At 46.7% G+C, this 23,157-nt stretch overlaps 1 protein-coding gene across 1 annotated transcript; it reads left to right on the top strand.

Moving 5' to 3' along the window:
- The first annotated feature begins 323 nt into the window (after positions 1 to 323).
- C2H4orf54 (chromosome 2 C4orf54 homolog) lies at positions 324 to 18,616 on the top strand. The gene is made up of 2 exons (XM_027597430.2): positions 324 to 5,775; positions 13,698 to 18,616. Exon 1 carries the CDS (start codon positions 324 to 326, stop codon positions 5,736 to 5,738), a length of 5,415 nt encoding a protein of 1,804 aa, XP_027453231.2. The 3' UTR covers positions 5,739 to 5,775; positions 13,698 to 18,616.
- The last annotated feature ends 4,541 nt before the right edge of the window (positions 18,617 to 23,157 follow it).

Here is a 23,157-nt window from a genome sequence, read left to right as displayed (position 1 = left end):
CAGAATTTGGATTTTATGTAAGAACAAGGGGAAGAACCCATTTAATCAGACTTGGGAGTGAAAGATGGCAGTGGGTAAAGAATCCTTTCATGCCTGCTAGACATCTCCATACTAGATTACATAGAGCATGTGGCTGGTTCGAGTGAGAACCCACATGGCCCCCTCCACCCTCAACCTTCTCTTGTCATCTCAACGCCTCTTCTCTCTGCCCTCAAGTGTGGTTTCGGTATGACTAGGGAATAGACACTAAAAATATTTCTGGAATGACGTGACCCACTCTCGCCCCATCCAGGAAAGGGACAAGGCTTCACAAGAAACAGCACATGCTTTCCTTTCATTTCTGGAAGTCCCTGGGTCGACCTACAGATGCTGCTCCTTCCGTGGCCGATGGCATTCAGACTCGTGGCTGCAGGCGGTGCCAGGCAAACAACTGGACAGAACAGCTCAGCCACAGGAAGGTGGCCACAGTCTCGGCCAGAGCAGCAGCCCCCGGGCCTCAGACCACCCCTGCCACCCCTGCCGGGAGCCTTCCCTCCTCCCTTGGGCTTGTCCCGGCCCCGCCACAGGGGCTGAAGACCCGGGAAGGGGTGGCAGCAACCGCAGTGGTGCCTCCAGCCTTGGGCCCGGGCCAGGCACGTGGGGCTCTGCTTAGGGCCACTCTGCAGCCCCTCCAGGGCCAGGGAGGGAGCCGGGCCAGCCCCGGCGCCGCTCACCACTGTCTCCTGCTGTCGCTGCAACTTGGGCGAGGGCTCGGGATGGAAGCCACCCCCGGGGAGCTGAGTCCGCAGGCCAGACTGCAGGAGGTGGGCGACCCGGGGAGCGGAGCTCAAGATAGCCAGGAGCTGAAGCAGCAGATGCGGCCGCTGCTGCCGGGGCCACCGGCCTCCTCCCAGCGAGAGGCGAAATATGTGGAGATGTGTGCTTCGGCCGCAGCCCGGGGGGAGAGTCCCCGCACCAGGAGACTCGCCCTGCGGCCCCGCCCAGGGGAGCAGAGGGCCCCCAGGAGTCCCAAGGAGGAAGCCCAAGGGGAGCCCAGCGGTCAGGAGAGCGAGGCTCCGACCCCCCAGAAGAATCCTGCTGCATCGGAACTCTGCAGATCCCAGCTCTCCCGCACTGATGAGGGCAGCAACTTCTCATCTTCCTCCTCCTCGACCTCCTCCCCAGTGGACAAAGCAGAAGAAGGTGGCCTTTCCAAGATGGATGATACCACCACATCAGCAGGGGCTCTGGCCACCTCGTCTTCATCTTTAGGCTTTGAGAGTGACAGTGGTCAGAGCGCAGTGAGCCGCCAGCCCAGGGGGGGAGGAGAAGGGGGGGGAGAGGGAAAAGCAGGAGGAGGAGGGGCAGGAGGAGGGGGAGGAGGAGGGGGAGATGGAACTGAGTGCAGAGACATTATTGCCAAGTCTCAGGGCAGCAGGGACCCCCCAAAAAATGAGGAGGCTCACTACATCACCACCCACGAGATCCAGCTGAGTGAGGTGGAGCAGGACATGGATTTTGATGTGGGACTGGCCTCCCGCTGGGATTTCGAGGACAACAACGTGATCTACTCATTCGTGGACTACGCTTCCTTTGGTGGCAGCGACGAGACCCCGGGGGACGTCACCACCCCGACCGAAGAGGATGATGACAACAGCTGCTACCTCAGCACCACTCCCAGCACCCATGCCACCCAGACTCCGAGCCCCACCAGCAGTGACCCGGCGCGCCCCAGCGCAGACAGCGGTGGTCGCCACACCAGCAGCACGGAAGTGGGCAGCGGCCCCTCTGACAGTGACCCCACTCCTCCACCCACTGGGCCTGGCACTGCCACCCTGAGTGAGCCCTTGCCCGAGCCCCCGGAGGCAGCTTCAGGGGCAGCAGCCGATGCAGCCAGCAGCTGTGGGAGTGCAGCAAGCCAGATCCTCCTATCAATCAAACCGACTTCCCGGGCTATAAATGAGCCTAGCAACGTGCGTGCAAAGCAAAACATTATTTATGCTGCCAAGCATGAAGGCGACATGAGCCTCCGCGTCTCTACAGCTGCTGAACACAATTCAAGTTCACTGAAGCAAGACCCGGCTGCAGCCGTGGCTCAGGACCATGCAAAGAAATTCATTGCTGTCCCTGCTCGCCTGCAAACCCGGTGCGGGGCCATTCGGGCGAAGGAGCTGGTGGACTACTCCAGCGGAGCCTCCAGTGCCGTGAGTGAACTGGACGATGCGGACAAGGAGGTACGGAACCTGACCTCCCGGGCCTTCCGGAGCCTGGCCTACCCCTACTTCGAGGCCCTGAACATCAGCTCCCGGGAGTCCTCCACACTCTCCGAAGTCGGCTTTGGGCGGTGGTCGACTTTCCTGGATTTAAAATGTGGAGGTGTTGGAGCCAGGGTGGAGCAGAGCCTCCTCAGGAGCAGTGCGGCCTCTGTGGCCGCAGGTCTGAGGAAGGGCGGTGGGGCCAGGACGGCCGCAAACCAGCTCTACGTCCAGGCCAAGAAGTCCCAGACCAAAGCCTTGGAGTTCGTGGTCAGCAAAGTCGAGGGGGAAATCAAACACGTGGAGACACCTCTGTGTTTCCAGAAGCAGGTCCAGACGGGCTCCCGCGTGGTCACCCTTCTCGAGCCCCTGAATTTTCGCAGTGAGAGCAAAGCCAGCTCAGCCACTGGGCCCTGCAGAACCACCAAAGGCTCCAGCAAGGGCCCCGGGTCGGTGTACACGGACGACGGCTCCGAGGCCTCTGAGAGCAGCAAGCCTGCCTCCCGCGCCGACGGCCCCCAGAAGAAGTCCAAGTTTGCTTCCAGTCTGCTCAAAAATGTCATCTCCAAGAAGATGCAGTGGGAACATGAGTTCAAAATGGAGAGGGGAGAAGTCACTGACACATCCCACCATAACCTCTCCAGCACCGCCAAGGAGATAGAGGGTCCCGCCAGGGGGGAGAAGCAGCGGGAGAGGGGCCTGCAGAGGCAGAGTTCTCGCCACTCCGAGGCTGGCTCTGAGTACACGGTGGTCAGCGTGTCCGATGCAGGTGCGGAGGGCTCCGCGGCCGAGTCCAAATCGCCAATTTTCAAAGCCAGTGCTCCTCGCGAGTGCAATGCAGTCTCTGGCCGAAATTTCGCGGACGGACACACTGAAGAAGTCTGTGAAATTAAAAAGAGCGCATCGGAGACTGTCAAAGGCATCTTCCTGCGGAGTCAGAACAGTGCATTCCGCTCCTGGAAGGAGAAGGAGGCCGAGAAGCGGGAAGAAAAGGCCCCCATTGGGAAGCTGAAGCTTCCCAAAGGGGGCGACTGGAGAGCTGATCTTGGAGAGATCTCTGCCAGCAAGTCCACCATCATGTCGCGCCTCTTTGTCCCCAACATCCAGCAGACGCCCAAGGACAAGCAGCCGGGGAAGCAGGCCACCAAGTACCCTGCTGCCCAAGCCACCTCCACGGCAGTGATCCGGCCCAAGGCTCCCGAAATCAAGATCCGGCTGGGGAGCGTGCAACAGCCAAGCTCGGACTTCAACATTGCCAAATTGCTCACGCCCCAATTGGCCAGCGGCAGCGCCCCTAACCTCTTCAAGACCGCTGAGGACAACGGCAGGGCGCAGCAGAAGCTCTTCCGGGGAGACAACCTGGAAAAAGTGCCCCAGTTCCAGGTGAGAGACGTCAGAGACAAGTCCAAGGCCCAAGGCCCCCTCCACCAGGTGAGAGATGTCAGGAAACTAATCAAAGGGTCAGGGGACAGCAGTGACAAGGGCAGTGTTACCCCAGAGCAGGGGCTGACCGGGCCCAAGCCCAGGCAGCTGGCTGCTGCAGGGGGTGGATCCAGATCCCTTTCCCCCATAGTGATTACGTGCCAGGCGGTGGTGAACCCGAGGGAAGGTAGCATGGACCGGGAGCCGAGGGAGAACGTAGGCAAAGGTGGCGGCGGCCGGTTCTTGAATTCGTCCTCTCCAGAAGGGACCGTCTTGGTTCACAGGGCATCTGGCAGGCTGCCCGTGGCCACCATTGCCCCCAATAAGCCCGAGCAGGGCTCTTACCTGCCTGTGCTCAAGATCGTCTCTAAGGCTTCTGCTCAGAAGACCCCAGAGAAGGCCAAGGAGGAGGAGGTCAAGGAGGAAGGGAAAGCCCCAAAGCCCTCTCGGAATGCCCTGGAGAAGCTGACGGCCGCCGTGAGGTCCATGGAGGAGCTGTACAGCTTCAACAGGAACGAGTGGAAGCGCAAAAGTGACCCTTTGCCCATGATGATGGACAGCCACGTCCTGTCGCTCATTGCCAGCGAGGAGAGGGAAGGGGCTGCGGGTGCGGAGGGGGACCCAGATAAGCTGGCCAAACGCCTGGGTGAGCCGGCCGAGAGGGGCACCGGAAACAAAGGCGGCGTGGTGCTGCGTGGGGGCCCTGCGGAGCGTCTGCAGCGGAGAAACTCCAACCCTGGCACTGAGAGTGTGTCTGCCCGGGCAGCCGCCTTCGAGAGCCTGGCCAGGGAAAGGCCGCGATCCCTCTACATACCCCCGGCCCACAAGGATGTGGAGAGAACCCAGCCCCTGCAGCCCCTCCCACCACTCCCCAGCAACCGAAACGTGTTCACGGTGAGTGCCAGCAGCACCCAGAAAACTGGGGGTGTCGCCGGCAAGTTCCCCCAAGGGCCTTCTCCAGAGACTCCTTCAGCAGCAAAGGGCATCAAATCCCAGGGACTCCGGTCCCTCAAGATCTCTCCGGCCGCGCGGGCGCCTCCTGATGAGGTGACCAATAGGAAAAATGGCAGCAGTGTGGAAAAGAACCATAGTGACTGTGAGAATTACCTGTCCATCCCCCTCAAAGGAAGCTCTACGGCCGCCGGAGAGGTTCCAGGCAGGCCCGGGGCTGGGAGGGAGGGGCCCCCAGCCTCCTCAGCGGCCACTCTCTGCAGCTTGCCCCCCCTGAGTGCCCGCAGCCAGGTCCCCAGTAGTCCCAAAGGCTCTCAGGTCAGTGGAACCAGCCGGCCAGCTTGGCGTACCAAACCCGAGAACCCCAGGGAGACAGTTGCTGCCCCCACAGGGCCACAGAGCCCTGAGCATCTCCCCACTGCCATCTACCACCAGCCCCCGCTGCCCTTCACCCTGCAGGGAGCCCAGCCCCAGGTCCTGTGCTTCTCCCCACCCAGCATGCCTGCCCCAGCACCTGCAGGCCCAGCTTCAGTCCCCGCAGACCCCTTCCAGCAGCCACAGCCCCAGCAGACCCAGCGCAAGATGCTTCTGGATGTGACGACTGGCCAGTACTATCTGGTGGACACACCAGTACAGCCCATGACCCGAAGACTGTTTGACCCTGAGACGGGGCAGTATGTGGATGTGCCCATGACCTCCCAGCAGCAGGCTGTGGCTCCCATGTCCCTCCCTGTGCCTCCCTTGGCCCTGAGTCCTGGGGCCTATGGACCCACCTACATGATCTACCCTGGGTTTCTGCCCACGGTGCTGCCCACCAATGCCCTGCAGCCCACGCCAATTGCTCACACTCCAGGGGGTAGTGAGCTCTCCTCCATGGCAGCAGAGCCCCCCAGCAAAGAGGCAGCTGCGACATTCACTGAGGCCCCGTACTTCATGGCCTCTGGTCAGTCTCCTGCTTCCTCTTCCTCCTCGGCCCCAGCAGCCACATCCCAGCTCGTGGGGGCCAAAGGCTTTGCCCAGCTGCATGGCAAGCCTGTCATCAGCATCACTTCGCAACCGCTGGGGCCGAGGATCATTGCCCCCCCTTCCTTTGATGGCACCACCATGAGCTTTGTGGTAGAACACAGATGATGAGCAGTCCCCAGAAAGCAGAACGGAGTAGCTGCTGGTGAGTGAATGTTACTTTGATAATCAGTTTTCAGGGATTAAGAGCAATCCTATTGTTTTGTGTTTGAAGTGGTAGGGGAGGCTGTCTGTCAAAAGGGGCATGTTGAGAGAACAGAACAAAACCCCATCCAAATGATTAAGGAGCTAGTTTTCTTACCAAGTTTCCTCTTCCCACTCCTCAATCCTCCCAGCAAGCCTTTCCCCCATTGACCTTTTCAAAACTGCCCCAGTGTTTTTCCAACCGGTGAGTAGGAGGGAAGTGAACCTTAGATCTGTCAGGTTAGCCTTTGGTGAAGGTTGGCAGGGGAAAGAAAGGAAAACCTGGTCTGGATTTTGTGGAGTGAGCTTCACTCTATTCCCAGCAGCCCCAGTGACAGAAGGCACGAATATCCTGAGAGATCACAGGGAACACCGTTGATCCAGTTGCTCCTCACAAGGAGGGAGAATCACACTGACATTTTCTTGTTCGGAGGTTTTCTGAAATCTGTAGAAAGGCTTCTCTCTCCCTCCACCACATCTTCTTTCTCTTGACATTTCTTCTATGAAGGGACTGTATATTTTAAGCTCTTATTTTTGTTTCCAGACACTTAGAGTACTTTCTCCTAGGGCGAGTTCAAGGTCTTTAATATATCACACACACGCGCGCACGCACACACACACACACTTGACTTCCATGAAAAAGGGGAGATCCTCCAGTTGCAGTGGTTCCTTGGATGGGCTGCTGGGTTTGAGCCAGTCTGATTAGACTGAATCCACTATGCTGGGCTGCTAATCCCTGTAAGACGCTCCTTTTCATCTCTGCATTCTCTCCCTTCAGAAAATAATCAACCTCCACTTGTCCCCCTTTAAAAGAAATCAGATAAAGTAGATTCCTAACACCCGAATTAATCCACATTCACAGACTGGAATCCTTGCTGTAAATACAGCCATGGAACATGACAGGAGAAGTGAATTTGGCTTGTCTGACCCAGGACACTTCAGGTCAAACACATAAGACATGCGCCGCCTTCAGATAGGAGCACAAAGGTGTCAGCAGTGTGGGGACAGATCTGCCCCCTCATTTTCCTGTTCTTTTCAGATGAGGATGTGTTGGCATCATATATGCTTCTAGGACTTTCACTTTTCCGTAAGATCGTACTGAACCAAGAAGGGAGATGGAATTCCTTTCTGAATTAAAAGGAACAGAAGAATATTGTTTCTTCGTGCAATGAAAGAGCCTTAAATTAAGAAGTGGGATCAGTGAATTAGAGTCATGGCTTGGTCTTCTCACCAGCTGTGTCTTCTTGGGCATGCAAACTCTCTAGCATTCATGACACTCCTGTCAATAATATCTACTCCTCAAAATTTACCTGAATGTCAGATGACATCAGAGTATATAGCAAGGTATAAAACCTTTTCCAAATTCAGGGACTGTTACTATGCATTATGTTTGTTAGACTTCCAGACATTAGGCCACCGTTCAAAAATCCTTGGGTCTTGCTCTAAAAATTCAGATGAGAGCCCAAGCCTCATTTTCCTTGCACTCTAGAAATAGATAATTCGAATTCTTCCTCTCTAAGAGTTTGCAACCTGCGGTGTATGACAGTCACAAAGAGGGGGTGTGGGCATTCAAGGTAAACAATGCATCTTTTATTCAACGTAAAAAAACCAATAGGCATACGGAAGAGGCTCAGAATTAGACACTTAGTTTTGCAGAAAGAAAAGAGTAGCCTCTAGACAAAAATATTGTAATCATCCGGACAGGTGGTATGTTTACCTAAAGCTATTTTGGGGCAGCTAATCCCGTGAGGCCTTTGTGTGAACCATGGAGGTGCAGAAGCAAGGGGCAGAGAGGTCAGGGCACAGAGGAGGGAGCAACCGGGCACACACTTGTACACTGTCCCTCTAGCAGCTGCTTTTGGCTTTTCTCCTGTCTGCCGAGTCTGGAGAGATTCGGCATGGAGTTGTTGCCATCAGACACAAATATAAATCCGGATTTTGAGGGTTCGAGATTTGAATGGTAATTTTTTTTTAAGTTTTCCCCTGTGAAAGCACAGTCTTTTATTTTAGTCCACAGCCCTAAAGATAGAAGTACAAAAGCTGCCTTCGCAGTTGAAGAACACTAGTCAGGATCTAATGATTAGAATTTTATATACAGGCAAAAATCTACTATCCAAACTCAGATAACTAACCAAAATCCTTCAAAACTCACCTTCCTGAGAGCTCTATGTCGCTTTCCAAAGAAAGATACATTAAAAAAAAAAAGTGTGCTGTTCTTTCTCTTGTGTGCAAAATATTGTAAACTTTGGTCAGATATGTAAAAAAAATTACACTGTACACACTCATGATCAACGGATACTCGTATGGATGGTCAGGGTGAGAAGTCTTGGAAACTGGTTTCTGTTGAAGATTTCCGTTGAAAACCAGACTGACTTCAGAGATCTTCCTTGAGGTAGGGTAGGAGTTTAGGTGCCCCTTTCAACTAAGAAGTCACACCAGTAATTTGATCCAATCACAACATTTCACAGAGAAGAAAACTAGGGCTCAGACTGGAATGGCTTTGCCACAATCCCCAGGGAATGAGATAAGCCAGGACTTGCAGAAGGGGCTCTTGGCTCCCGGGCCACACTGTGCACTCCTTGGTAGGAGGCCTGGAGCAAAGGAAGGATGGCAGAGAGCATAATGAGCTCTGTACTGACAGCCAGCACACTGGGGCTCTCCTTTGTGCATCTCCGCACATTTGTATAGAATGAATGTTTGAACGAAATGCGTTCATTCCCTCATGCATCCAAAGAACACGGATTACATGTTTACACTCCACCAGCCACGGTGTACTCTGCGGTGAGGCTGTTAACCCACGTGTGACCCGGTATGGTCCCCAGGCCAAGAGCCCACACGCCAGCAGGAGGACACAGACCCCTACACACAGAACTGCGAGACCAAGGTTCAAGTCCTGTCATAACCTTTAAGATTCCTTCCAGCTCAAATAATAAGTATTCCATCATCTATTTTTAGCTGCACATTGTAACAGGGAGCTTTGCTTTCTCCCTGCCGTGTATTTCTGAGCATAACCAGCTGCCATGCTCTCTCTCTGATGATTAGGTTATGAATTTCCCTTTGGTTCAGCTTTCACAGGTGGGTCTAGCTGCTTCTCCCCTTCCTGGGGTCCAGGTGGTGGCGTTCCCCAAACTTTGCCAGGTCATAGCCCAGCTAAGAAGATAATTAGCGATATTATTTGCTTTATCCTTCCTTAGTAATGACGTTGTGGTCAATGGATGGGGCAGTTCACAGCCCGTGACCCAGCGACTGGTAGTCACAATGGTACCCCGGGCGCGACGTGCCAGTGTGCTAGGCGCACCGGTTTATCGTTTGTTGACTTTTGGGTTGAAAGTCCCTTTTCCACAGGATCTTTGATGCCTTTTCTGATGGGATTATTTTTGGTTGAGTTTTCTGTCATTCGACACACGTAGTTGTATTTTTCCTTCCCCAACATGCTTTTTCCGGCCCACGCACTTCGATGCCGTATTTTTGTTTTAAAACGTTCACTGAGAATTGATCACAAATGCCATTTGCAGGGACATAAAGATAAAATAAATATGTAATAATAACAAAAGAAAACTATTTTTTTGATTTTATTTATTTATTTGAGAGAGAGAGCACACAAGCAGGGGGAGGGGCAAAGGGAGAGGGAGAAAGAGGCTCCCCACTGACCCAAGCCGAAGTCAGCCGCCCAAACGACTGAGCCACCCAGGCGCCCCAAAAGAAAACTTTAATGGGCACCACGCCCGCGCCATGGCAGGTCACGCAATTGTTTTGTTTTATTGAATGTCTGGTCTTTTTCCCTGTAAGACTTGATCCATTTGTCTTTTCATTTCTGAGTGTGCTTTAGGTTGCTCCTACACATTGGTCTCTCTTTCCTCCTCGCTTCCTCCAGGTTCTTTCTGCCCCCTCAACGGAGCCCCACAGAGCAGCAGCTGAAGTGGAAAGAGAGTGGGGCTGGGAGCAGAGGCAACCCTCCAGGGCTCCTCAGATCATCAAACCCTGTCCCTTGCATTCAAATTGCAGGAAGGGAGGGGGTGGGGGGTTGGGGTAACCAGGGGATGGGCATTAGTGACGCCATGAGCACTGGGTATTAAAGGCAACTGATGAATCATTGAACACTACATCAAAAAGTAATGATGTACTATATGCTGGCTTATTGAATTTAAATAAAAATAAATAAAACATAAAATAAAATAAAATAAAATAAAATTGCAGGAGGAAATTGGGGCTCAGAGAGCTTAAGTGACGCTTTTTACATCACAGTTTTTCCCTGAGGACAGAGTTGGGACTTGAAACCCGAATTATTCTCTACCAGAATCTCTTCCCAGCTGGTTTCTTTCCTGCTCTTCATGTCACCTCCTCTTTTTCTCTCTAAGGCCACTCTGCTTTGGTGGCCCTCCTTCCTGGTGTCTGTCCCACCCATTCACTCCTCATTCCTGTCTTCCCTGACCATTGGTTTGAGAATTTAATTTTTACTGTTTTTTTTTTTTTTTTTTTGCTTTTTTGTTTGGTAATTTCATTCCTTTTTATGGTCTCTGTTTTCCCATTCACTTCCGGTTGCTTTAATGTGAGGCTCCACCTTGCTTCTTCCCCTCTGCTCACCTTTTCCTGCATGTGTTTGTTTTCATCAGCCACGGGACGGCCCGAGGGACAGGTGACCCCTGCCTGGCTGCCTCACTGGACATTCCCGTGGCTTCCTGCAGGAGGCCAGGTGGAAGGAAGGGCTGCAGGCTGCAAGCGTAACGCTTCATCTGTAGTGCATCCTAGAATTACATTCCTGAATTAGTTTGTTTATTTCTGTTTTTCCCCTCACTTAGCTGTGGCTTTCTCTCTCAGTTATTATCTATAGCTGCTCTTTTATTATCTTCCTAATGTCTTTTTCACCTTTTCTCCCTCTTTCCTTTCTTGGATTGTAGCTTCCTTCCAGCTTATGCTTTTGTGCCTTTCTCTGCAATTGGATTGCCTTTATATTTTCTTCTCTAGTGCCTATAAAATTAATAATAAATGAAAAGTAATAGCTACTGGGTATTAATCATTTATTGTATATCAAGACAATATCATGCCGTTTGATTCTTAAAGTAAGAAGGTACTATTTCTAATTCCTGTTTGACCCATGAAAAAATAACTTGTCCCAGCTGAACAGATCAGCGGCGGCCCAGGCCCTTCGAGCTCTGTGGCCCACACCCTCCCGGGTGAACCCTGTATGCCCACTTCTTTTGCTCTCTGGCCTCCAGGCCTCAGTTTCTTGTGGCGAACTGTCCCTCTTCCCTGCCCTGGGAAAAGGGGGAAGAGAATCAGGTAACAAACTGACCCCGAATCTGGCAAGGTCTAGCAGATACTGAGTCTCCATGTTAGCCGTCCTTAGGTATTCGAACATCTTATGCCTCAAAGAGAATTCAAGGCAGGTTCAGAACTTCGTGGGGTGGCTGTGACTCTCCCAGTGGGCGGGGGTAGGGAGGTAGTTGTGGGAAATAGTGAGGAGTGGGTAGGGGATGTCCACATGAGTAGCATAGGTTCATGCATTATAGTTGAAGGAGAACTGTGGGGCTTTGACTAAAGGCCAAGTATAGGCCCCTTGATGTCAGGCAGCTCTGGCTCAAATTCTAATGCTCGTATTACTTTGGACAAGCGACTTTTCCTTTCTGGGCCTTGGTCTCTTCAACTGTAAAATGGAAATACCTTGCAGGAATGTTGTGAAGATTGAGTTCTAACACCATTACAAAGGACATAGCAAACAGCTACGAACCTCCTGAATGCCTCAGAACCCCGTCATCCTTGAGGGGCCTTCACCAGAGCAGCAAATTGGCCCTTATCCAGGCAGATTTCCAGGGTACCCAGCATTAGGGTCCTGCATCCAGGATTGCTTTATATTTCCCCCAACTGAAGGCAGGGCCCACAGCCCTGCAGTCCCCTTTGATCTGTCTTATCTCTTGGGGCAGGCCAGTTGGCTGTGGGTCAGGGTACCTTAGGACCAAGGCCTTCCAGAACGTTATACAACTCTGGATATTGCTTGTCAGCTGCATGTAGAGATTTTCCTCTCTGTCTGGGCACAGGTCTGCGAGGAGCAAGGGCAAATCTGACCCAGCATCCCTGCCGAACTTTGTCATGTGTTCTGGTCCTATAATCATGGGAAGTCATCGAGGCCAAATGCCTGGTGACACAGTGTCATCACCCCTCTCATCTGTACTGACTTCTTCATGATCCTCTGAGAGGTTAAACTGGTGGGTTTTGTTATTTTATCCTTAATAGGTGTTGGAGCAACTTTATTATTTTCAAAATTTCAAGGAAAATTCCTGGGAAGTTAATGTAAGCAGAACCAGTGTCCTGTGAATGAATAGAAAGGCAATATCTGGGCTGTGGATCCCTAAAAATGATCCCAGTAGATTGTATAAATAGATTCTCCTTTATTTCTCAGACTGTTCTCACCATCCCGTAGTTCACCTCCCATCCCCACTCCACCACTGTCCACAGGCCCCCTTCCCTCCCCTGCCCCTATGACCACCCTGTGTCCTTCTCACTCTTCCCAGGGAATCTTCACAAAATCCTGCCTCATGAGGGACTCAGCCTGACTTGTTGTCAGATCCTTGGGTCCTTGAATCTGAAATTCTTCTTAGTCTTCTATTTTCTTCTCCTCCCTTTGTAATTATAGTTTATTTTCCTGTTGCTGCTTTATATGTCCTAAGGTTCAAAAACTTAAATTTAGCAAATGAGAAGTCTCCAAACCTACCACAGCCCATTTCATCTTGAAGGTCATTCCTCAATATAAAATACAGAAGAATAAAATAAACAACGTGAGATGATAAATATTCTTTTTTTTAAAGATTTTATTTATTTATTTGAGAGAAAGAGCACCTGCCTGAAAGACATCATGGTGGGGAGGGGCAGAGGGAGAGGGAGAAGCATGGTCCCTGCCGAGCAGGGAGCCCCACACGACGGGGCTCGGGACTCAATCCCACCACCCCGGGATCACGACCTCAGCCGAAGGCAGACATTTAACCAACTGAGCCACCCAGGTGTCCCAATAATCATAATTATTCTTATAGACTTTTTTCCTTATGTATTTAACACAGGTCAATTTTTAGATGACAGGATTAAAAAATCCCTAGCCGAGCTACTCTGATTGTATATAATTGATTAGATGGCTGTTATTTGATACTTCTCAGAGGTTATTTTTTACACGATAGAGTTTTCTTAATCCCCAGCAGATATTACCTGTAGGACAGCCTATTTCTGTCTTCATAATATTGTATTCAAATATCAATTCTCAAATGCTAAAAATAATGTTTTTTTTAGGCAAAGTGTTAGTAGATATACTATATATAGAGAGACAGATCGACAGAAAGGGCTCATTTTCAGTAGGATTTTGAACTTGTCAATGTGTAGAATGGATTTAACTAAGTTACAGGCTCTAAACACTGTATCTCAGTTTAATCAAAATGCACTGTCTGAAATTCTACATAATTTAGGTAGTGATCGTTCACTTATAAGAATTCTCAGTATAGAATTTACTCCCTTAACTATATTACTAACTCATGGTAAATTTCAAATTTTTCTCTTTAGCTTAAATATCATTTCTGCATCATGTTTTAGGAACATATCTATTACACTGTTTTATCTCTGCTAAGGATGATTTCAGTGAAACTAAACATTTAACTCTAAAATCATTTCAAACAGTTGATTGGATTTAATTCAAGTTTCAAAGAGAGGTTCCACTCTGGGCATTTTCTTGAAGTCAGTATAATGTCTAAGTAAGTTCGGAAACACATTTGCCAAACATATTTAGCAATGTTGAAATTAGCCAAATAGTTAAATAAAATATAGCTTGACATTTTTCTTGCTTCTTGAAAAGTGAGATTTACTTTTAGAACTGATGATCTTCTCTTTGACTATGTTTATTTATAGGAGCAAGACAGAAGATGGACTATTCTGTAATCGGAAGGTTGTGTTGTAACAGCACTAAGAATTCAGCTGTAAACTTCCTCTACATGTGTTATTCTTAGTTTTTGCTTCTTATAAACCAAGTGTGTAAGTTTCTATATTTTCCTGAACAACCCTGTTAAGACAGTTTGTGTTATTTTAGTGTTACTAAGCTGAGTGAATGGTTGCAAAATGATTTCTTTTTATACTTTAATAGCAGAAGATAAGCTTTCGCTTCATCTTTCCCTCCTGTACTTGTGACTAGGCATAACCATCCCTTCAGTGTTCTCATAGTTCAATCGAAAGATACGACACCATGAGATTGGTTCTGTTGTAAAGCACGCTGGCAGATCAATAGTTTGGATCACAGATCTCCTTAGAGGTTCACGGATTAGATGGCAGAGTCAGATCACATGTTCGATTTTAAATACAATGGGTCTGCATTTTGAATCATATACCAGTCAAGCCTAGTCATTCCCTTGGTTATGTTCTACACGTTCTTTTTATTGGGTTTAGCATGATTTCAAATGTGATTGTGAAAACTAGTGGTTTTAACTCTCGGGCTTTGTTTTCATTTTCACTTTTGTACAATGCCATGACGCTACCTGTTGCCTTAAAATAGAATGGCTTGAAGTCCTGAAGAGCCAGTGACTGTGTTTAAAATTAAGTTCTTAGTCTCAGAAATGTATAAAATGTCTCTTTTCCTCTAGGAATCCAACCTTTGTTATGAGTGGATAGCCTTTTTTTGGTCCCCTTCAGTGATTCCCTCCCTCCATAGTTGCATGCTCCTCTCTCACGGATTGCTTGGAGTCTGAGGAGTGGCCTGTTTGGGGGCGGTAGAGTGGAATGTAAACTGATTCAGTGGTTCTGATTCTCTCCAGCCCCAGCCAGACCGAGAGCAAGGACCTAGGATTGCATCATTTGCTCCTTATGGGCTTACGAGGTGTCAAGAACCCAAATCACAGAACCTTTCAGCGACTTTTAATACTGCCTCAGTTTAACTCAATTCTGAAGGTTATTTTAGTGAGTGTTCATGGTGAGTCTTGAAGACTTGATTGAACAGATAAATATTTAGATTGTCATCGATAGTAAGTGTGTCAACATATATTCAACAAGGGACACATTGGAATATTTCCTACTTTTAAAGAGAGGGAATAACTTGAAGGTTCTCCCAAACTTTCTTTAAGGAATCTTACCTATTTATTTATCCGAAGACAAGGCATCCTGGTAAATTTCTTTTAGATCCTTGTTTTGATTTTAATGATCATCAGTCTTTGGTTTCTGCTTAGAATGTTTTCTTGAAGCCACAGCATTTTATGCGATTCACGACTGAAGATGTGAGTAAAAACCTGGGACTGATTTTCGTATGATTTACATAATCCATTACTTTGTAGTTAGGCTTCCCGTGTCAGACTCCTTTAGGAAAAATAACTCGATTTCACCTTTAGGGCCTTTCTTAAAGGGATTTTGCTCTAAAGAGAAATACTGTTGGGTAGAAGAAAAGGGTTGAGGCAGGAATAGTCAGCTCTGGTCACAATTCAATCAATGCACTGATGAGCGATGAAATGAAGTGCAAAATATAAAACAGCCTCTGTGCATAGACGAGATGCCCTTGTCCCGTATTGAGGAAAGCCTTAGTCCTTGGCCACGGAGGTCTTCCCACCCAGGTACAGCAGCAGCTTCGCCCCAGAACTGACTTAATTTTTCACTACTGCAGGGCTCTTACAGCATCAGCCATTCCTCATTTTCTGTAGAGATTGGCTGGGTATAAGGTCACTTAATATTAAATGAAGAAGGTACAATCAATTTCAAAGATCTCCAACCTGCAATACTCAAAGCAACACCGTGAATTCTCAAGTGTTTGAACACATCTGGCAAAACAGATCTAGGATTTGGGTGGAGATAGTACCAGAGTTGACGACTCTTTTAAAACCATGTGTGACTTTTACGAAAAGGCTAATCGTGATCCTATTGAGTGGTGATCATCAGTGATCATATTGAGTAGTCAGCTGCTTGCCAGGTCTTCAGAAAGAGAGACATTTCCTTCCCTAGCCAATGTGGTAGAGTTCTCACCTACCAAGGGCCTGGGGACCCCATAAGCTATTTATCATTATTTATCACTGGCAGATCTGAGCCTTAAATTCTCACATTGAGGTAAACTAGTACAGAAACTAGGAAAGAAAAGAGAACTGTTCAGTTGTCAGCTCTATCAGGCCACATCCTCTAAGAAGCTGTCAAGGACGTAGTAAATGTCCAAGTGGTTAAAACTGTAATTTTAAAAATAATATTCTATGAATGCCACATTGTTTATTGATAATTTTATGGTTCTCTGTTTCATCAAACCACAAAAACCAAACCAATGCTGCTGGCCATTTACTACCTCAAGTGATCGGGAGGAACATTTTTAAAGACACCCGGTAAATCTAAATCCTTATTTTCAGTGTTTTATTATTTCTTGAGGTTGCCTTGCTATTTGAATAAAGTGGTTGTGCCCTTCCTGTTTCAACCAAAGTTAAGTGGAATAAAATAAGAGTCTATGAAGCCATCTTATCCATAAAACTATTACCCTGACACTGTCCCTTTAGCTACTGCACTACCCTTTTATGTTTTATGTACACAAAACCATTGATAAAGCACGTGGCATTTCCAAAATAGTACCTCAAACTGGAGTCGAACTAGAATTGTAGAGTCTGTTTCTTGCCATTTCCTCTCAAGGTTAACGTGTGGGACTCAGTTTTCCAGAGGAACCACGGGGCATTGTCTGTAGAAACCTTGACCCATTTCCTCTTTCTCCCTGTTGGTTAAATGGTCAGGTTGAAATAGGCTCCATTTGAGTTGTTTCTGGAAAACTGAACACATTTGTAACCAGTATGAAATCTTTAATCCAGTAGAATATATTTTCTTAAGAGCACTCACTGAAATTGCCCTCAGGATTAAATGAAGCCCAAATATGCAGTTCGTGACTTAATATATAGGCTCTCTGGATGTCTGTATATGTCTTTATATGTTTGCATGTATGTGGCTCTCTATATACCACTGAGTAAATAAGCTAAACCAAATTACACTTCGACAGCTTTATGACAAATCTCAAACGTTAGCACACATTTCAAATTCATCCTTATAACACTAGGAACTATCTAGTGATACAAATTTCTTAATTTCAGATTTGACTTTATCATTCTTGCCTCTTAAAGAGATTTCATGCATTTTAATTATTTTCATACTTCATAGAAATGAAAGTCTGTGTTTGCTACAAATTGAATGCTCATGCTACCTGAAATAATACTTTGGACTGCAGGACAGTATTGATTCTTAAGTAGATTGACTATAATCTCATGATAAGTATATATATATGTGCACGAGAAAACACATTCAGTAATAGTCTCTGTGTTTAAAAACTATCATGGTATACATTTTCCTACGTGGTGCTTGAGGAGTTTCATTCTACAGTTTACAAGGTGTAGGTTTGCACCCCAAATTCTCAGGGTATACTATTTTACCCAAATACTTGAAAGAAGAAGGTGCCCTGTATTTTATCAGTACTGTTGAGGGGAAAAATTATGTGTAGGCTTGTTTTAGAAAACTATTTATAAAAATCAAATTCATAAACTATGTTAGACTTTTTCATAATTTCTAAGAAGATATACAGATAGCTATGATTTATATTTTCAAGAGACTGTTTCTATATTCTTACCTAACTTCTGGGTCCTAAGTAGACCTCACAGGTGCATAAAATCATTAATAAAGCATGTAGCATTTGCTAAATTGTACCTTGAGCTTGAATCTAATCAGAATTGCAACCTCTGGTTCTCTGGAAAGAAAGCACATCCATCTGTGGCACGTGTGACTACAAGGCCCAGAGGAAGATTCTGCGAATTGGACTCATTTGTATGCCCCATGTCTCAGAAGAGAACTGAGCGTTCCCAGCAGTGTTTGTAAGCTGTTAACATTCTTGTTTCGTGTTGCAACTAGAGCATATTATTAGGTTTATTCCTATTTAATTCAAAATGGTGCAGAACAACACACACACACACACACACACACACACACACCATATCTAATTTGATTTCTTTTTTTAAGTTCACAGTTGCTTTTTACAAGCTAGTGTTCATGGTAAAGTCCTTGCCGGGGCTCCTTGGAATTACCTGTCCTACCTGGATCTGTGTTCTAGCAGGTGGTCCTTTCTTTTTCTCCCTCTTTGAGGATGTAGGTTTCTATATTTACATGTAAGTCATATTACTGTAGAGTAAAGACAGTGGTGGTGGAAAAGAATGTGAAGACTGTGGAAGTTATGTCCCAAGCAGAGGAGAGGAAATCGGGGGGTAAATGGAGAAAGACATTGGGTAATGCCGAATTGTACCCCTGCCTATGAAAAAGGCCAGAGGTAAATGGAAAGAATGTGAACATTAAAACTGCTCTCAAGACAGTAGTCTTGGTGGAAAAGTTCCTACCTGAGGTCTGATTCAATTATGAGACACAGTGAGCTTGGCCAATGGGACTGTGAAATCAGCCCAGCAGCTGTGAGAATTACGTTCTCGGTATGTTGCAGACGGAGAAAACTACTTAGACAAGGACTCTGTGAGACTGGCCTACTTACCTTTAACTGCGGCATTCGTAAGTGATTGTGCAATCTTGTGTAATAGTCTTTTATTTTGACTCTTTTGAAAAACAAAATGTTTTGTTGTTGTTTTTCCAGTAAAAGTAACTTCAAAGAAAACATGCACTGTTTGTCTCTATTGTGACTCAAAAAGCAAGCTGTGGACATTTTGACTTTCTTCTGTATTCTAATTTAAATCCTTCACTTAACTAAAATCCTCTGTTGTAATGGTTCACATCCAGGTTGTACTGGTTTTCCATTGCTGCGGTAACCACAAGCTTCGTGGCTTCAGACAAGACCAAGTTGTTATCTTACGGTTGGTTGATCAGAAGTCTGGCATGGGTCTTTCCCTGTACCAGAGTATTTCACCTGACCGACCAACTGAAGGAATCTAACTGCTTGCATCATTAAGCTGCATTGTGAGGAGCACCCACCAAGGTGTGTGATGCTCCAGTGACACCAGAGACCAACCTAGACAAGTGTCCCTGAGGGCCCACATGGAGGCCCAGGAAATTAATTGTGTTTATCCCCCTCAAAGCACAAATATTAGAGGCACACATTTTGGGGACCCAGTGCACAGTGAGAATCAATGCTGTAACGTGTCCCATAAGTCAACCGCTAGTCAACTGAAGTCACTATAAACCCTAAGATCAAAGGCCCCCCAAAGATTTGAGCCCACATTCCACAAAGAGAGACATCCAGGATCCCTCGCCTATGTCCAGGGGATGGGGGTTATGGAGTGAGAAAGAGGGGAGGACAGTTATAAACCTTATGTTTTCCTGAGTCACCTCTGGCTTCCAGCTCTTGTTTCCAGTGCATTCTCAAATTGCATTCTCCATTTTGCTTCAAGCGTTCACTATGTTACTCTGCACTGCATTGCCCCACAGACTTTAAGGCCATACACTCATCAACTCCTGAGTGTTCCAGACTCGAAACTAGATATATAGCAGGATTTGGGGGAAGGTTTAGGGTGCGTGGGATGGAGATTAACAGGTGCATCATCACGTGGCAGCCAGCTGCCTTAGCAAACACCTTAAACCTGAACCACGGATATCCCTGTTCTAGATCATGTCTTTCATCTCTGGGCTAGATAATTTCACAGCCTGTTGAGTTCATTTGTGCTTGAGCCACTCTCCCTATTGCTACAGCCCTCTCCCTCCCTTCATCCTCTGCTTCCTCTGCTCCTTAGCTTGCTGCCTTAGAACTGTCCAATATCCTCTTATTTCTTACACAGAGCCCTTTAGCCACCTACCGGAGCCCCGCTAATGCAGACCCACTACAATATGTGCAGGAGACCTCATCCTCATAACCAAGTAGGCCCACTGTTCCAGTTGTATATTGCTGAGTAACAATCCACCCCCAAACAGTGGCCTAAAAGCCACAACAAACATTTGTTTAGCTCACGAACCTGTAATTTGGGCAGGGCTTAGCATGGAATGTCTGGGTCTGCCTTACCCAGCAGCTCGACTAGGGACCGGAGAATCTACTTCCCAGATGGCTAACTCACATGACCGGAAGGCTGATGCTATCAGCTGGGCGTTCAGCTGGGGCCTCAGTTCCTCTTTAGCGTGCCCTCTCCATGGGCTGCTTGGGCTTCCTCAAAACATGGTGGCTGAGTTCCAACAATGAGTATCTCAACAGACAATAGCAGATGATGCCAGTTCTCAAGGCCTAAATTTATATAGTGATGTGGCATCACTTTCTCCATACTCCATTTGACAGACAAACACAGAATCCATATTCAATGGGCTGGAACACAGATCCCACCTTTCTTGACAGGAAGAATGTCAAATAATTTGAGGGCATGTTTTAAGACCAGCATCCTCATTAAGGTGTGTTTCTAAACAGATACTTTCTTTCAAAGGAATTCTAAAGTTGGTTCTCAGGTTAACATAGGCTCAAAGATTTTAGAAAAAATCTAGAGTGAGAGTAGCCTGTACAGGGTTTAGTGGGCATGCTTTGTTGTGTGTGTTGAGCATATGTCGGAGCCTCATAGGGCAGAAATCACTGTTGCACTTCTAGTGTGGAGGGAATCGAAGTCCTTTAGGAATGAATGAATGCCTACTGTATGCCAGGTGCTATGATTCATGAAGAGGTTAGGATTTCAGGAAGCCTTTAAATATGGGGAGAATGTCTGACATGCTGATGAAGCTATCTAGTCTAAGCCTTGTCAAAGGCATGGAGAATGAAAGAGGAAACTGGCTAACAGCCACAAAGAAAAGATCCATGCCAGTGACCCAGCATGGGGCAGGCAGGGAGCAGAGGGCTAGGTGTGAAGAGAATCAGGAAAACCAGAGCCATAGCAGGAGACCAAAAGTGAAGAAACTGCATGGTGTCCAGAGGGCAGGGAGCGACAGAGGGATAGTATACCTATACTAAAGGGGATAGGGAGAAGCAGCCTGGCCAAAGCCCTTCTACAGGAAGCTTATCCGACAGAAGTGGTGAGAAAAGGTAGTCATCAAAGACATAGCCAAAACTAATATTTCTTTCTGCCCCTTGAAGTTACAACCTTGATCAACAGATTGTCCCTTGAGTGTAGTCTCCTCTGAACGTCTAGGTACTTCAGTACTACCAGATACAGAATAAGAACAGGTTTTATTATATACATATGTATATGCATGCACAAACACACACTAGAAATAGAGTATTGCAGAATAACCTTATTGGATTATACATATTATTATAGTGTGAGAATTATAAAGAGATACTATGTCTTACCTCTAGCCTGAGGTTAGCATTCAAGAAATATTTACTACAATATGCATCTCCATTGCAGCATTTCTGCTTCTGAAAAATTCAAATTCACTGCTATACAGGTTGCTTAAAAATACTCAAATCATTTATTGGGACATGTTCTATTTATAAAAATAAGTCATGTGCTTTGAAGGAAATTTAGAAAATGTTAGAGTATTCTAGAAACTGACTAGTTGGGAAAATTTGTAATCACCCAGAGGTACCCACTACACAAATTGCCCTCTAGAAATAAATACTTGTAAATATACTTGATACTTTACATGCTATTTTGTAGTCTACATTTTTGTTTCATGAAATTATAAGCCTACCTCCTTATCTTCCTATATTCTTAGAGGACTAATGTTTAACAGAGGTATCTTACTTCCTCATATGGCTGCATCATAATATGTTTAATCAAGCTCATATTATTAAGTACTCAGCTTTTAGTCTTGGGCTATGAAAATGATATGTCAATGAACATCGTTGAACTCAAATTTTTCCAAGCATCTCTGATTATTTCCTTGAGATAAACTCCAAGCCCTCTAGGTGGAATTACTAAAGAAAAGGCCATGAATATTGTTAAAACTTGTGACACATGGGATGTGGGGATATTTTCCTACCTCCTATATCCCAACTCTGCCACCCCCAAACATGTACACATGCCATCTAGAAACTTCATATTTTAGTATTTGTTTATAATTATCCTAAAGATGGAGGGGTGAGAGGCTCCTAATGACTCGCTGAAATACATTTTCACTGTTGAAACTACAAACTCTTACACACACATATACATATACACACAGTTTACAAACATTAGGAGAGATCAGTGTTTACTTGATTTTAAGTCTCTTCCACTTTCTCTCGCGCAAGGATCTCAAAGGGTAGCTCCCATACCAACAGCGTGGGCTTAAGCTGGCAGACTTCACCTGTTTTCAGTGCAAATCCTCTGCCTACCTCAGGCCAGGTGAATCTGAAATCGGCAGGGGCGGGCAGCATCTGTGTTTTAACAAGCCCTCCAGGTGATTCTCATGCACACAATTTGGGGAACCACTTCTCTGGGCTCCAGTTCACTGACAAGCACAGGCTGACCACTGGGAAGGAAGCAAGAAAGTTAATGCTGCTGAGTAGAGAGCTCGGCTCTTCAGTCGTGAAGTTAGCATACCAGCCCCCACTAAAATATTCCCTTTGAGATCCTCATTTTCCTCAGTGATTTTTTTTTTCTAACAGAGCCAATGGACATCTGCTTCAGGGTTTTTGTGAACATTTTTAAAAGGTAGTTCTTAAGAAATATTGCTTTCCTTCTTTTTCGGCAAAGTTAATCTAGACTTTATTTTTTGCTCGTTTTTTGTGTTTTTGTTTTTGTTGTTGTTGTTGTTGTTGTTGTTGAGGGGCGTGTAAGAGCACTAGGCCATGAAAGGGGAGTAAATTGGTTTGTTCTGGAGGATCTGACTAAAATCTATCTATGTCAAATGGCTCTTTGGCCATCCTGAAAGCAGTCTGAACATCCTGAAAGCTACAAATGTACTGACATCCATAGGGAACAATTCAGTAGTTACTTAACATCTCACACTGTGTGAAGGATACTAAGGACTATATACATAGTCCTGAGCTTGAGAAGCTCACACTTTATTTGGGAAAATAAGATATTTACATAATGAAAGTAATTTTTTAGTAACATGAGACAATGGAGAAGGGCAGTCACTCAAGTTGGTACTGTTAATTCCCAAGTGGGTGGTATGGGTAATAAGCATACCTGGGAAGCAGGTGTCTCAGCAGCTGGCCGCCTCCATGTGCAGGAAATGTGGTGGGAGCTGGGCTTGCTAAGATTCCTCTGGGCAGAGGCAGAGGGGAAAATGAGAACAGAGGAACTGAAATAGTTGAATGTTGGTGTGTTCAGAGTGTACACACTACAGGAACAGAAAGGGTATTATTCACGAAGAGTAGTGCATATGAGGCTGCAATGAAATGTTGACCTGAGTGTGGAGGGGGAATGGATTTCCAGGCTCAGGGACTCAGACTGGACCCCAGGTAGGTAGCAGAGTACAGTAGGTACACACTTGAACTCTAGAAACTCTAGAGGGAGACTCCTGGGTTAAATCCTGGCTCTGCTTTTTA

This window comes from Zalophus californianus, chromosome 2, assembly GCF_009762305.2.
Source record: "Zalophus californianus isolate mZalCal1 chromosome 2, mZalCal1.pri.v2, whole genome shotgun sequence".
Classification (NCBI taxonomy): Eukaryota; Metazoa; Chordata; class Mammalia; order Carnivora; family Otariidae; genus Zalophus; species Zalophus californianus.
The sequence above is the reverse complement of the archived record's forward strand: the minus strand, read 5'-3'. Positions and strand labels throughout refer to the sequence as shown.